This window comes from Cygnus atratus, chromosome 15 (genome assembly GCF_013377495.2).
Source record: "Cygnus atratus isolate AKBS03 ecotype Queensland, Australia chromosome 15, CAtr_DNAZoo_HiC_assembly, whole genome shotgun sequence".
NCBI classification, from domain to species: domain Eukaryota; kingdom Metazoa; phylum Chordata; class Aves; order Anseriformes; family Anatidae; genus Cygnus; species Cygnus atratus.
Window position 1 is genome coordinate 17,689,167 of NC_066376.1, and position 13,084 is coordinate 17,702,250.

Here is a 13,084-nt window from a genome sequence, read left to right on the forward strand (position 1 = left end):
CTGCCGGGGAGGAGAGACGAGAGGAGAAGGGAGAAGGGAGGAGGGGAGGGGAGGGGAGGGGAGGGGAGGGGAGGGGAGGGGAGAGGAGGGCCGAGCCCCGGCCCTGCCCGCCGAGGCGCCCATTGGCCGCGGCGCGGCGCCGCTCGGCCCCGCTATAAGGCGGCGCGGGCGGGGAAGCGGCCGTCGCGCCCGGGGTGGCGTCGGTGGGAGTGCCGTAGGCTGCGGCGGGGCCGGATCGGAGCGACGGTGAGGGTCTGGGGTGGTGGCTGGGCTGGGCTGGGCTGGGCTGGGCTGGGGGCTCGGTCCCGACACAAAGGGGGCGGGCGAGGCCGGGCGGCGCCGCCGCTGAGGGAAGGGCTCCGGGTGGGTGTGTGGGCGGGGGGCACCGCGGTCCCCTAGGGCCGCTCTTTGTGTGTGAGAGGAGACCGGGGGGTGGGCGGCCGCGCCGAGCCGAGCCGAGCTCCCGGCTCCGGAACGCTTTGGCTGCGCGCTGCCGTGGGCCGGAGCCGCGGGGCCGGGCCCCGGAGCTGCCGGCAGGGCCGGCTGTGCCCTCCGCGGCCCCCTGCGCTGCCTGCTGTGGGGAGGATGCGGCCCGTGGGTGGGCGTCAGGGGTGGGAGCGCCCCGTGCCGTCCTCACCTCGGGTAGGGGAGCGGGGGGTGTCCCCTCCGTCTGGCCGGGCTGCCAGGAGCGGGGACATCCCTCTGGGAAGGGAGCCCAAGGGATCTGGGACGTGCAGGGAGCTGTGCAGCCCCTCCCTCCAGGGGGATGAAGGCGGCCAGGCCAGGCGCAGGGCAGCCTCACCTTCGCTTTTCCCGCGAGCTGAGATGGAAACCCGGAGTGCAGGACTGAGAGCCCGAGCTATTGAGCTACTTGGTGCTGGTACGTGACAGGGTTTGGTGTTACTTGCAGTCTGTGAGCAGAGTATAATCGAGCAAAACTGCTTGATTATCAGTAATAAACAGGAACAGCTAGCTGCTGTTGGACGAAGCCATTAAAATACATATATCCTGAGCACTCATTCAATTGTGTAAGTTAAAAAAGGGTTTCATCAGCAAACTTAATGTTGCCGCTTCAGAAAATTTTGTAATATATTGGGAATTATGCTATGAGACAGGGTATACATAGCACTTTATTTCTGATAACCACCTGTCAGAAGCAACCCTGTTATCTTGTCTGAACAGGCCCATCATCAGAGCTGTGTGTGGCTGTGACCGACAAACAAGTCCGGAGTGTGACAGAAGCTTTGCCAGGCAAGTGCCTTGGAAGTAGGCGTGATCTTAACAGTAGAAACCTGCTGCTAGTTCTCCATAAACTAGATTTCTTGCCTGACAGGCTGTTACAGCATAAACCCATTCCCCTTGCCGTGCTGCTGAGAGCATCTGCATGCTTTTGAAATTGTGTGGCTGCATCTGGGAAACTCGCTGGCCTGCTCTGCCCTCTCTTCACCTTGCTGTCTCGTGTAAAATACTAACTGCAGTGTAGTTTAACTTGGTGTAAAAGCTCTGAAAGTGATTCTTGATTAAGTGTAAGGTAGTGTTACACCTCATGTGGAGACTTAACTGCTGTTCCAGGCAGTGATGCTAGGTCTAGTGTTTCTAACTGTTGCTTGACTGCTAAGTTGTTGGAAAACTGTCCTGGACAGTAAAGCCTATCCATAATGAATTAGCTACAGAAAAGCCTTTTTTAAGGCTTCCCTGCTCTTTTATTCCTCATCACAAGTGGAACAAGGGTTGTGGCAGGAGACTTGCACTGAAGGTTTCCACTGAACAGCTCCTTGCTTTTAAAACAGCCTCCAGCCAAGCCTCGCTTTGTGCAGTGCAATTTGGCTTTATCAGAAAGAGGGTATTAAACTAGATTTGATTGAGAATAACAGTGGTCCCACAGTTTCTCTGGCAGTAGTAAAGGCTGACTGTTTCCATACTGTGAAGGCCTCCAGCTTTCTGAGGCTGCGTAATGTGAGTACTGGGTGCACTTGTGTGTCAACGCCAGAATTACGTTTCAGGTCTCCCCTGAGGCTTTTTCCCTCCTCGTTCCACTGGCAACGAGGATGCTCTTGTGATGAGCATGCAGCATTCCTTAAAAGCAATCTTACTTGTACATACAAGAGGAAGCATTTTTCAGTTAGTATCATCTAGTGCAAGTTGCTGTTACTTTCCTGCAAAGATTTTAACATGGAGGCTTTTTAACTAAGCAGTAGTTATTACGTATCTATTTCTAAGCTAAAGTCACAGGGGTAGTTTTAGTCTCATATCTTTTCTCCTACCTCATTTAACTTGCATTATTCTTTGTGGTATTTTGCCTAAAGTATCTTTTTAAAAACACTTTGCAATTGCACTTTAAACTTGTTGCTTGAGGATTTTGAGTGTTCTGTTTGGGTGAACTCCACTAGATTGCCTTTTGAAGCCTCTTCCTATAGCTTTGGCTGTTACCATAGCAGTATTTCTCTTCATGTGCATGCCTGCCGGTATTAACCACAGCTAACTTAGCAGCAGCAGAATGCTTGCAATCATGAAAAACTTTGTTTAGAAACTACTGCCAGCCTCATAGAATCTATCCTCCAGCAGCCTTCTGCAATTTAAATTGGTTTTCTGTTTGTCCTTTACTTCCAGCTTTTGGATTGGATAATAAAACTTCACAAATGGAGTTGTGAGTGGAAGCTGGCATTAGCTGCAAAAAAAAAAAAAAAAGCTGTTACTTCTAGAAAAATAGCTTATACCTGATGTTTTCACTGCTTGACTGCTGTAGGAACTGAGATAGGCTATTTGCAGTTCCCACCAGGGAATCTGACCAATCTTGCTAATGAGTAAATGCGCTTAGATGTGTCTTTTGATGGCAAGTAGGACGGGAAGGGATGGATGTAGCTCTAGAAGTGCCACCAAATACATACAGATCTTGCTAGCAATTCCTTTGAAGATCAGGAATTTACAGCTTTTAATATCTTACAGTAAAAGTGGTGGATGAAGTCAGTGCTGCTCCTGGTATACTTATAGGCCTCTTTAGCTCAGGTATGCTTTGAGAAGAAGTGAGTCTTAAAGCTCATTGTAATCTGCTTTAGGATCAGTTTAATGGGATCAACAGAATGCAGTATTTCTCCAGGTGAGAAGTGGACTCTGAAGACAGCTTAATCTCGATTTCAGTCAATTGCTGGTGGCGAGTTGTGAGTTCTGCATCTTGAAAACAACCCAACTGGTCTCCCTGGTGGTTCTTACCAGTGTGGTTGCAGTGTGCACATGTACCACGCTGAGGGCAGAATTAAGGCTGCAGGAGAGCTCTAGCTCTAGGCACTGACCTAAAGCAAGAACAACTTCAGCATGAATTAACAACATTAGCTAGTGCCAGAGCGCTGCCTTTGTTTGAAACAGAATTATCAGAAGCTGATAAAATAATGATGCTGCCATCCCAGTTACTACCGTGCACCATTAACGAGCTGTCTGTGCTGTTGTAAAGCTGTACAGTTGCTTAATATCTGACACACAGGGTGCTGGCTCCAGGCTCCCTGAGTGGAAAGGAGAGGATATGCCTGCAGAAAGAATGACTACTATGCTTTCTCACTGAGAAGTGGGAGTTGAAGTGCTTTGAGAAAATTACCTTGAATTTTATTTGGTTGTCCTTTTGCTAGAGGGTAAATGTCCATGCAGTCATCTTTCTGAAGACATCTAGGCTTGTTTTCTCCTGTGGCTCTTAGTATTAACTATAGTATGGTGCAAAGACATCAGGAGCTTTCTGAATAGAAGCTAGAAAGGGCTTCTTGATGCAACCTGATAATCCTGACAGCTTGAACGTGAGATCAGACTTACTTCTGTGCCTAGAAAATGAAACTTGCTGGGTAGTACATCTGGAGGAAGTTGTGCCCTTCTTTGTTCCAGAGTTTAAGAATTCAGGCAATCTGCGTCTCTTTGATCAAATATAAAAGCAGTCAACTTAAAAAATAATAATAAAAAAGACCTGTCCATCTGGGCAAGATCTTTGAGGGGCCTGTAAGTTTTCATGTACACTCAAGATTGGACTGTAGATTGTTTAATAAGGGTAAATCAGCGTAATGCATCCTGCAGGTCCTAGTTCTCCCTCTCCAACACCTTCTATGTTGCCACATCAGAACAAAATCACTTGACACACAGGAGAGCCTAAGCCAGTTAGAACTAACTTTCTAGCGTGAACAGAGCGAGCGTTCACTTACACCATCCTGCCTCAGAGACGAGTCCTGCAAGTTTGTTCTGTCTGTCTGCTCCTGTTAACATCTGGGTTGTCTGGTTAGGTGGTGATACTAAATACAAACGATCAACCCCAGGTTGCTAGGTGCAACGAAGAATGTTTGTTAGGCTCCTCCTTCTAGTCCAAGGGTCCGAGTTAGGGGCAGGGCTTCTCTACAAGAAATGATAGTCTCCCAGTTTTAAAACCTGTCCTTCTGTTTAAGGTTCCGTGTGAATTTATTCTAGGAGCTGTCATGACTAAGCTGAGTTGACTTGTTAGAGCAGGGGATAACAAAACAAAGCTGTCATACCCGCAGCAATCAGCATGTTCTTCCTGGCCAGCTCTGCACCTTGAAGCTCCCTACTTGTGCTCCTGGCTGTCAGCTGCTGTAGTGCCTCACTTGCTGGAAGCAGCAGCTGTGCAGGAGTTGCCAGCACCCGTGTGTGGGCCTGCAAGGTCCTTCCCAGTGCCTGCTGAGGAACAGGACAGCTGGAGAGGACTGATCTGAAACAGCAAGGCTTGTCCAGAAGGTGGAAGTAGGGGTTAAACTGCCTCACAACCTCAAGCAGTAGCAGTGCTATGAAGCAATAACTGTGGTGTTAAACAGACATGTCCAAGAATATAAAGATTTTTTTTTTAACCCAAGAACACCAATAAATGCTTACCTCTCAGAACTCCTCTGAGCTGCTACTGTGTGTACTTGGTTCAGAAGAACCTTTCTGGGCCAGCTGTGCTCCTGGGGATCCCAAAAGAGATGGGAATAGCAAGAGCCCACTGTATAACCTGGTAAGGGAGAGAGAGCCTCGTCACAAGACAGAGGTCTTCCCTGTTACAGAAGAGCTCAGGTTCCTACTTGAGGGAGACTCGAGCGCAGTTTCACAAACTACTACACCCAGGGTCTTCATCATCCATGCTGAACTGGGACCACTGCAGTTTGCAGCTGTGTCACAGAGGGGGATCGAGAAATGTCTTACAGTCTGCATAGGTGTGGGTTCTGTTATCTGGTCCTAACATCTAGCTCTTGGACTTCTCAGTGTTAAAAGCTATTTTCTAGGTACCAGTAACTGTTTACTTCTGATGTAAAGGTATGTGCCACACCAAACAGCGCTCAGTAGGCTGTCGCTGCTGCTAGCAGCCCTGTGAGCAGTGGGACAGGGCTTCATGTGCCAGTGTGAGAAGCAGACTAAATCATTTGTGCTGATACTGTGCTGGTGTGGCTAGATCAAATGGTGTTGCAGTTCAGACATGCCCTGAGGAAAACAAACTCATGAAAGCCACCCTGACTCACCCCTGGCTGTTCTCCTGGTGTTGATTAAGCAGAGTTTATAGCATTGCAAAACCAAGATGATCCAGACAAAAATTATACACCTTGTCTGGCTGCAGTGGGCATAGTTCTGCTGTCGCTGGTATGCGGTATGGTTGGATGTGGGTGGTGGTTGTTTTTTAATTGGGGAAAATTGGGTCTGCTGGACTTGCTGCTTTCTGTCAGGTACGCTACAGGCTACTGGCTGCAGTAGTTTACAGGGCTGGAAACACAACCAGTGTGTGCAAGTTAGTTCTGAGTCACTGGGCCCTAATAACGCTCATACTGGATTTCTCTTCTGTGGATGAAATGGCTGTGTGGTGGCGTGCGTGGGTCTGCCATTCCATGAGAGGTTAGGGGATAAACCATCTCTGGCTTAAGTGCTGTTGGTGAAGGCGTGATGTAATTGCCTCGACTCCGTTGTGGTGAGAATCCAAGGCATTGCCCACAGCCTGTGGGTTCTGACCTAAGGCTGGGTGAGACTGACCTGTGAGGGGGCTTGCACGAAGGAGCTGATGCTGCAGCTGGGTGCAGCAGGGATGGTGAGGAAGAGTCTGTTCAGCATTTGCATGGGTATGTGGCCCTCAGCAGACTGGCACTTACTGAGGCCAGAAGAAACTAGTTAATCCAACACCAGTCAGTGCCTACGCATCAGATGAATGCAGGCACTGCTGTTCTGCACTTGCAGCTGACCCTAGAGCCCTTTGGGACAATATCTGCTGTACCTGAAATTGTGGCATTGAGCCCTGATTCCTACAGCAGTTCCCACATCATAACTGGCTCTGACCTCTACAAAGTCTCTGGTGAGTTCCTGTACTGTTGAAGAGAAGGTAGCAGGAAAGAAAAGGTAATGAACCCAGTTGAAGTAGAGGAACCCAAAACTGCCAACTTTGTTAACAGTAACCTTAAATTTAAAAGGAAAGGCCCACATGACTCCTTAAAATACCATGAATTCAGAAGTGGAAGTAGACAAAAATGTATGGGGAATGTCTGCTGCTTGCCAGAACTGTGGCAAACTACGAAAGTCTTGCAGCTCTTCCTCTCCCATTTTCCTGCCTCTGTTCCAATTTCAGCTTCATTTCTAACACGCCACCTTGCTCTTGCTATTTGAAAGCCACTAAGGAGGAGCAGAAGCTTGTAATAATAATCTTCCCCTTAGATTTACTGAAGTCTTCAATAAATCTAGCTTTACCTGCTTCTTATGAAAAATGCATTTAAAGCTGTATCTGTGTTTTTACCAGCTCAGCGAACAACCAATTAATTACCATGTACTCAACCCTTCTAAACAGACCAGTGTTATGGATGGGTTTGTAGTAATCCATTAGCATTAGAATTAATTTTGCAATTAAGTTACCAGTCCTGGAACTGTTAGTGCATTAGGAAGATGTTGTACATTAAAAATTAACTGACAGAAGTCTGGCACTTTAAAATGTATCCTTTCTGTAAGGTTCTTTACAAAAACTAAAGGTAGCTGAATTACTATCTTGTCATGGATTTGAGAGTCAACACTGATTTAGTATTTGTACTAAATAGTCTTAAATCTCTTCATGCTAAACTGCATAGCTTCCATTACTGGCAAAAATATATATAATTTGCTATGTAAATCTAGGTATATCCTTGATACGAGCTGTGAGTTTGCTGAACTCTGCCTAGTGACTTCAATGTTTGCAAAAACTTGGTTGAGTTATGATTAAAACTTGATATGGACTGTTCTGTCTCAGAACCACCTGATCCTAAGATACCTCAGTATCTTTTCTCATCTCCTCTTAGAAAAAAATTCTTACTCATGGGCATCCTGAAAGCAGGTCAAGTTGAACCCAAGTTTAGCTCTTGTTTGCTTTAGTTCAGTGTAGACAGTCGCATATTCAAAGGCAAGTTGTAAAGAAACGTCTTAAAATAAGCGTATGTGCAGGAGAAGCTTGAGGCACTGAATGCAGGAGGGTCATGTGCCATCACAGAGAGGATACCAACCATAAATGTAATATTGCTGAATATGGTGAAGCTGAACAAGTGCATTATCTTTTTTTTTTTCCACGGCAGGAATTTGAAGATACAGTGAGGACAGCAGAATCTTCCTCAAGAAGTCTGACAATCCAAAATACTGACCATGTCTATTATGGATCACAGCCCCACCACGGGAGTGGTGACTGTCATTGTTATTTTGATTGCTATCGCAGCTCTCGGTGCCTTGATACTGGGCTGTTGGTGTTACTTGCGTCTGCAGAGGATCAGCCAGTCTGAAGATGAGGAAAGCATTGTGGGTGAAGGAGAAACCAAAGAGCCCTTTCTTCTTGTGCAGTATTCTGCTAAAGGACCTTGTGTAGAGAGGAAAGCGAAGCTAACTCCAAATGGCACAGAAGTACATAGCTAACTTGAAGCAATGCCTGTACATGGACTGTGCTTATGTGTGTAACCAGCAGAAGAATCTCTATACTGTGAAGAACTTGGTCATGTGCACACTGCTCATCAGAAAACACCCTGATGAGGCTTAAATAAGCTTTCATTGCAACTGCATGCACTGTGAAGTTGCTCTTTGCGTCAATTGTGTATCCTACTTCTTCTGTGACAGGAGCTGACTCACCTGGCATAAAGTCCATTGCCGGCAATGGACACCCTGAATATCTTTGAGTGAAGAGACTGATAGCATCTTTTTGTTACTTGAATGTTTAGCTGAGCCTATTTTGATGGAGCTACTACTGTAATGTGAACTACTTTACAACTGTGAACTGTAAATAGGCTGCCAGAAGCTTTTTGCTTTGGGCTCCACAGTACATGAGAATAGCGTGGTGCAATTGTATGTAACACAAGAGGACTCCTGACCTACAACCGTAGGTGGAATCCAGACCTTCAAAACCAGATCTGCAGTTAAAACTTGCTTCTGCTATTAAATTCTGAGTGCACGGCCATAGAGCCAGAACTCCAGCAGTTCACTGGACTGGTACAGAATACGTTGAAAAGAAGGTAGAATACCTTGTTTGAAAAGCAGGTATAACCTGACAGTAACATGTTGAGGGAAGAAACACAGGAGCTACAAGAAAGGAAATGGTTTCCTTCAGTTGCAGCTAGGTATAGGCTAAGCTTTTGGCTGCTAGAACTGAGCTCTCCAACCATGTAGCTACTGCAAGGAAACTGCCATTTTGATGGAACTGGGAACTGATGATGGATACTGAACCCTCAGGGATGGTCCAGAAGGTTTCCAGGAGTTTGAAGTGGCAGTAGAGCAGGGTTTTTTCTTCTGTCTGCATGCTGAAACTGCAGAAGCGGTTACTTATTAAAACTTATAAATGTAACTCACCTGACTTTTTTTCCTAGAAGCCCTGTTTGTGTACTTAGCAATTCAGATGTATGTAAACAAAATGTTAGGAGTCTGTTGTAAAAAGGCTTTTTAGTCTAAAGACAAGTGATCAACTACAGAATTCAATTCACGTATCTTGTGGCTTAGCTCTACTACTACAAGATAAAAGTTTCAATCCTACACAAACTAATGTTGATACAGGGAAGCAGGAGTCTTCATACTACCAGCTGGGAAGCACTTTCATGTAAGGATGGGATGTCTCTTTCACTTCCTGCTCTGTGGAGGAGACTGTGCTATGGAAACTGTAAAAAGATGTGTTAAATACTTGGAGAGAAGGGACAGCACTAAGCCACCAAGGCCAGCTTGCCTACTCTCACCCTGTTGGGTAGGCACATATGCTTTGAAGCCTGGTTCACTTAACTCTAGTCCCTAAACTCGTACTTTATACGTAGCTTCCTTGTGCCTAATCTGGGTTTTAAACACTTAATTGCCTAGGACAAAAAAGTTCACTGAAATATGCTACAAATAATGAAATCCAAATTCCAGCTCCCTTCAGAAGTCACTTTTGGTTCTTGTCCCTGTATGTATGGCATAACTCAGTTAACATGTGCCTTGCGAGCTTACTTGAGAATTGTGTAACTGGATATAGGACAACAATGGCCTACTCAGTAAGGTCATACCCCTTTCTTCTAGAATAAGATGTTGTCTTGCATTTTTAGTGCTGCATTTGGCTTCTAATTTCTTAATCGAAGGCTCAAATTTGAAGCAAAAACTAATACTGACAGTAGTGAAAAGCTCCTGGAATTACCACTAGAGTATACTATAGGCTATACTAGAGGGCAGTTCTTGCCCTGGCACATGCTTAATATACTAGTGTCAGGAGACTTACATGTATAGCCAGACCCATATACTTAAGACTGATGTATTCTAGAAATCCTAAAAAGCAAGGAGAAAAAGGGTTAAATCAATAAGATTTTTCTGTAGTTTTGTTTCACTAGATAACAGTTCACACAGTTCTCCTCTTGCAGGTTTCAAGACAGGTGATTGGTGTACAAAAGTGATATAAAGTGCTGAAGTTCTTGAATAGAGTAGCTACAGCAAGATGACTTTGTCCATTCAAGTTTACTGATTATACAGATAAAGTATCTCCATTTTAATTCTGCAAACAATGCAGTGTAAAGGGCAATTTTCAGGAATTAAAGGAAAATTATAAATCAGTGGTCTAATTTTTTTTCCTTCTAGCAGCTGTTAGAGAAAGCTGGTGAAAAATAACTGGTCCTTAGTCAGATGCTTTACACTGCTGCCCCTGAACATCAGCATCTTTATCAGATAGGTGTTTGTGAGTTAGTGCAATAGTAAAGTGCAGAAAGTTTTCCATACTCTTCTTCTCTTTAGATGTGGGTAGCTAGTAAGTTGTTCAAGTATACAAAAATATTTCATTTGATTTTTCTTTTTCTAGATCATGTGGGGGAAGAAGTCTTTATTTACAATGAATTTCAATAAAATTTGCATAAATACCTACCCAATACTGTATCATCTTTCTTTGTGAAAGAAATCATTCTGTCCTGTTTTTACTACTGTGCTCTGTTTCTACAGTATTGATATTATCAACCCTTTTTTCCTCTGATGTGGCAGTAGCTGTTGAAACCAATACATTGTCATCAGAAAGCTTTTGCTCTGACTGAAGGGCTTCATTACTTTCATCTTTGCTCTGTAGCTTTCCTTCCCTTGATGCTACCAGGATTCTTAGTAAAGTATTCTCCTTAAGGAGGTTTTCTGATGCATCAGCCAATTCTTGAAGCTTTTCAGCCATTTCTAGTAATTCTCGATTCTTCTGATCAAACGTGGCTTGTAACTGCTCACTGTGGAGCTGCAGAGTCTTGTGCTGCTTTTCCAGTATGTGTTTTTGCTGCTGTAGTCGGTGTTCTTCTCTTCTTGCTTCAGAAAGCTGTGCCTCAAGGTGGTCCTGGGCTTGATGCAGAGCACTGATTTCTGATCTTAACTTCTGAATTTCTTTCTCTAAGTGCGAGATGTGTCCTTGCTGTAAAACTGTTTCTTTATGTAAGCATTCTTTGGTACAGGGTGCTGATGAAGAAAGACTTGAGTAATGTAAAATAAATTTAAGAAGATTAGGAAGGTTAACTGAGAAATCTTCTGGAAACTTCACACTTTGTTCCTTCCTAAAAAGGACACATTAATATTAAAACAGGTATGTAAACAATGATAGCTTTATTTAAATATCTGCTGTCCAATTCAAACTTAGTATCTTGGCTAATATAGCAATTAAGAGAAACTTAAACTTGTATAATGAAGGTATAGCACTAATATGTACCCTTTTATGTGCTGTAAGCTTCTCTGCATTGGATTGATATTTGTCTGAGAGCAAGAATTTTAAGAAACAGATTTTGCTCTTAATCCATATTTAAGATATAAATATCTTATCACCTTGAACTGCATATGGCATCATCACTCTGGGACATGGATGATCACAGTGACCTGATATTAATGAATGTTGAAGTTAAACAAAATATCTAAGTCTTCCAAATTCTATACGCATTTTTGGAAGTTAAATCCATCAGTATAAAACTATCTGAAATAACCATTGTGAGCCTCCGTGTTCTCCTGTAAGAAATAGCTCAATATGCTCTACCATTAGAAGGGTACTGCAAGGAGCAGAGAAGTACAGTTTGCTTTTAAACAGTACATGGTCACTTTACTCAGAAAACAGGTGCTCTTGCTGTCAACAAACCGTTCTACCTGTTCCTTACACTATATATATCTGTAATACCAATGAGTTAACCAAGGAAGCAAATCAGCCAGGTATCTGGTTTGTTTGATTTTTGTTGTCTTTTTTGTGTGTGTAGCTCAGCACACTGATCCCAGCACATGAAGAGGCAGGTCCATCACTTTGTGTGACAGCATACACTGTTACTCTTAACCTGACAGGAGGCCAAGATGCTCGTCAAATACCAAGTACCACCAAATTACTTCCTCAGAGCTACAAGCCACTAAAACAACAGACACAACCTCTGGCTGTCAAATATTAAAGCGTTGGCTTTTTTGATCATGTGCATCTTCTGAGTGAATTATACAAGTCATGAAAAAAAGATGTAGGGTACCCCCCCCCCCCCCCCCAAAAAAAAATTTCAAAGCAAGAGAGTCAGATGCAAGTATAACACCTAATGCTTCAGTAAGTTTATCACTGCTGTTCCTGTACAACATGTACCAGGGACAACTCTTTTGTCCCTGTATGTGACATTTTTCTGAATTACTTGGAAAGTGGTATGCACCTGGAATGGGAGTTTTTCTGAGTTACCAACTATAGTAGCCTCAAAAATGCTTTCTGTGAAATCCAACTTATTAGTATATGGGATATAAACATGCTTGTTTATTGAGAACTACTTATTGTATGGAAGATAATTTAATAATTTTAATTAAAGAACTTGGGCCAGATGAGGCTTCTGTTCATCAAAATTAAGCTGTTTTTGGAAGACTAAGCATCATGATTTTTCCTCCCCTGCAGGCTTCTTGTGATCAACCAAGTTACTCTTGTAATTACCATCAGCAGTTTCTCAGCTGACAATCAGTTCACATTCAAATTTAATGATTCATGGCATCTTGGCAAAAAATAGTCTACACTAAGACAAAATTGACTCCTCATACCATGGTAATATTTTACTATGTCATCAGCCATTGTTTACTTATCACAAACACAGTATGTATCAGAAAAGCTAAACGGCTATTTAAAATAAAAACCAAAACAAAATAGTAACAGCATGTGGGGAAGAAAAAGTGAGCAGAACAGGTAATTATGCATTTGCCTTGAGACAATTTTTGCAAAAGGAGCTGCTCTGAAAGCCTTAATATAAAGCTCCTTTGTATCCAAAATAACATACGACTACCCTAGTGCTACTGCTACTACATACACTATCAAGAAATAATTTTCTTTGTTATCTAGATGCAGCAAAATAAAACACACTGGAAAGGAAAAGCAGGGAAGAAAACAATGACTGATGGTAAGGTACCTTTGTGAAAACAATCAGGAAACCAACTGGCCCATTACAGAAACAATCTCACTAAAACTATGAAGTCAGCCCAGAGGTGGGCTAGAAGCGGTTTGTAAAATAGACCAGGACAAAATGAGTATCTGAAAAAAAACAGGAAATACTGGACTATGTTGTAACATGGGGAAGAGGGTAAGTACTAGAGGAAGCTTCACCTACCACAAACTTTTATTGCTCTAAAACCTGCTTTATCTATAATATGTAACATAACAGAAAGGTCTTTCTGGAAT

General features: G+C 43.6%; 2 protein-coding genes across 3 annotated transcripts in view; one reads left to right on the plus strand and one right to left on the minus strand.

Moving 5' to 3' along the window:
* The first annotated feature begins 7,602 nt into the window (after positions 1 to 7,602).
* SNN (stannin) lies at positions 7,603 to 10,316 on the plus strand. Its single transcript, XM_035549058.2, has one exon. It carries the CDS (start codon positions 7,603 to 7,605, stop codon positions 7,864 to 7,866), a length of 264 nt encoding a protein of 87 aa, XP_035404951.1. The 3' UTR covers positions 7,867 to 10,316.
* Positions 9,894 to 13,084, minus strand: part of TXNDC11 (thioredoxin domain containing 11) — a 35,950-nt gene continuing 32,759 nt past the window's right edge. For both annotated transcript variants that reach the window (XM_035549055.2, XM_035549054.2), the window contains one exon: positions 9,894 to 10,970. In XM_035549055.2, coding sequence (XP_035404948.1) covers positions 10,346 to 10,970 — 625 coding nt within the window. In that variant the 3' untranslated portion in view covers positions 9,894 to 10,345. The remainder of the gene's footprint in view (positions 10,971 to 13,084) is intronic.

Bases quoted from the DNA above. Each gene is read 5' to 3' on its own strand.
- SNN (XM_035549058.2), top strand. From the start codon at position 7,603: ATGTCTATTATGGATCACAGCCCCACCACGGGAGTGGTGACTGTCATT.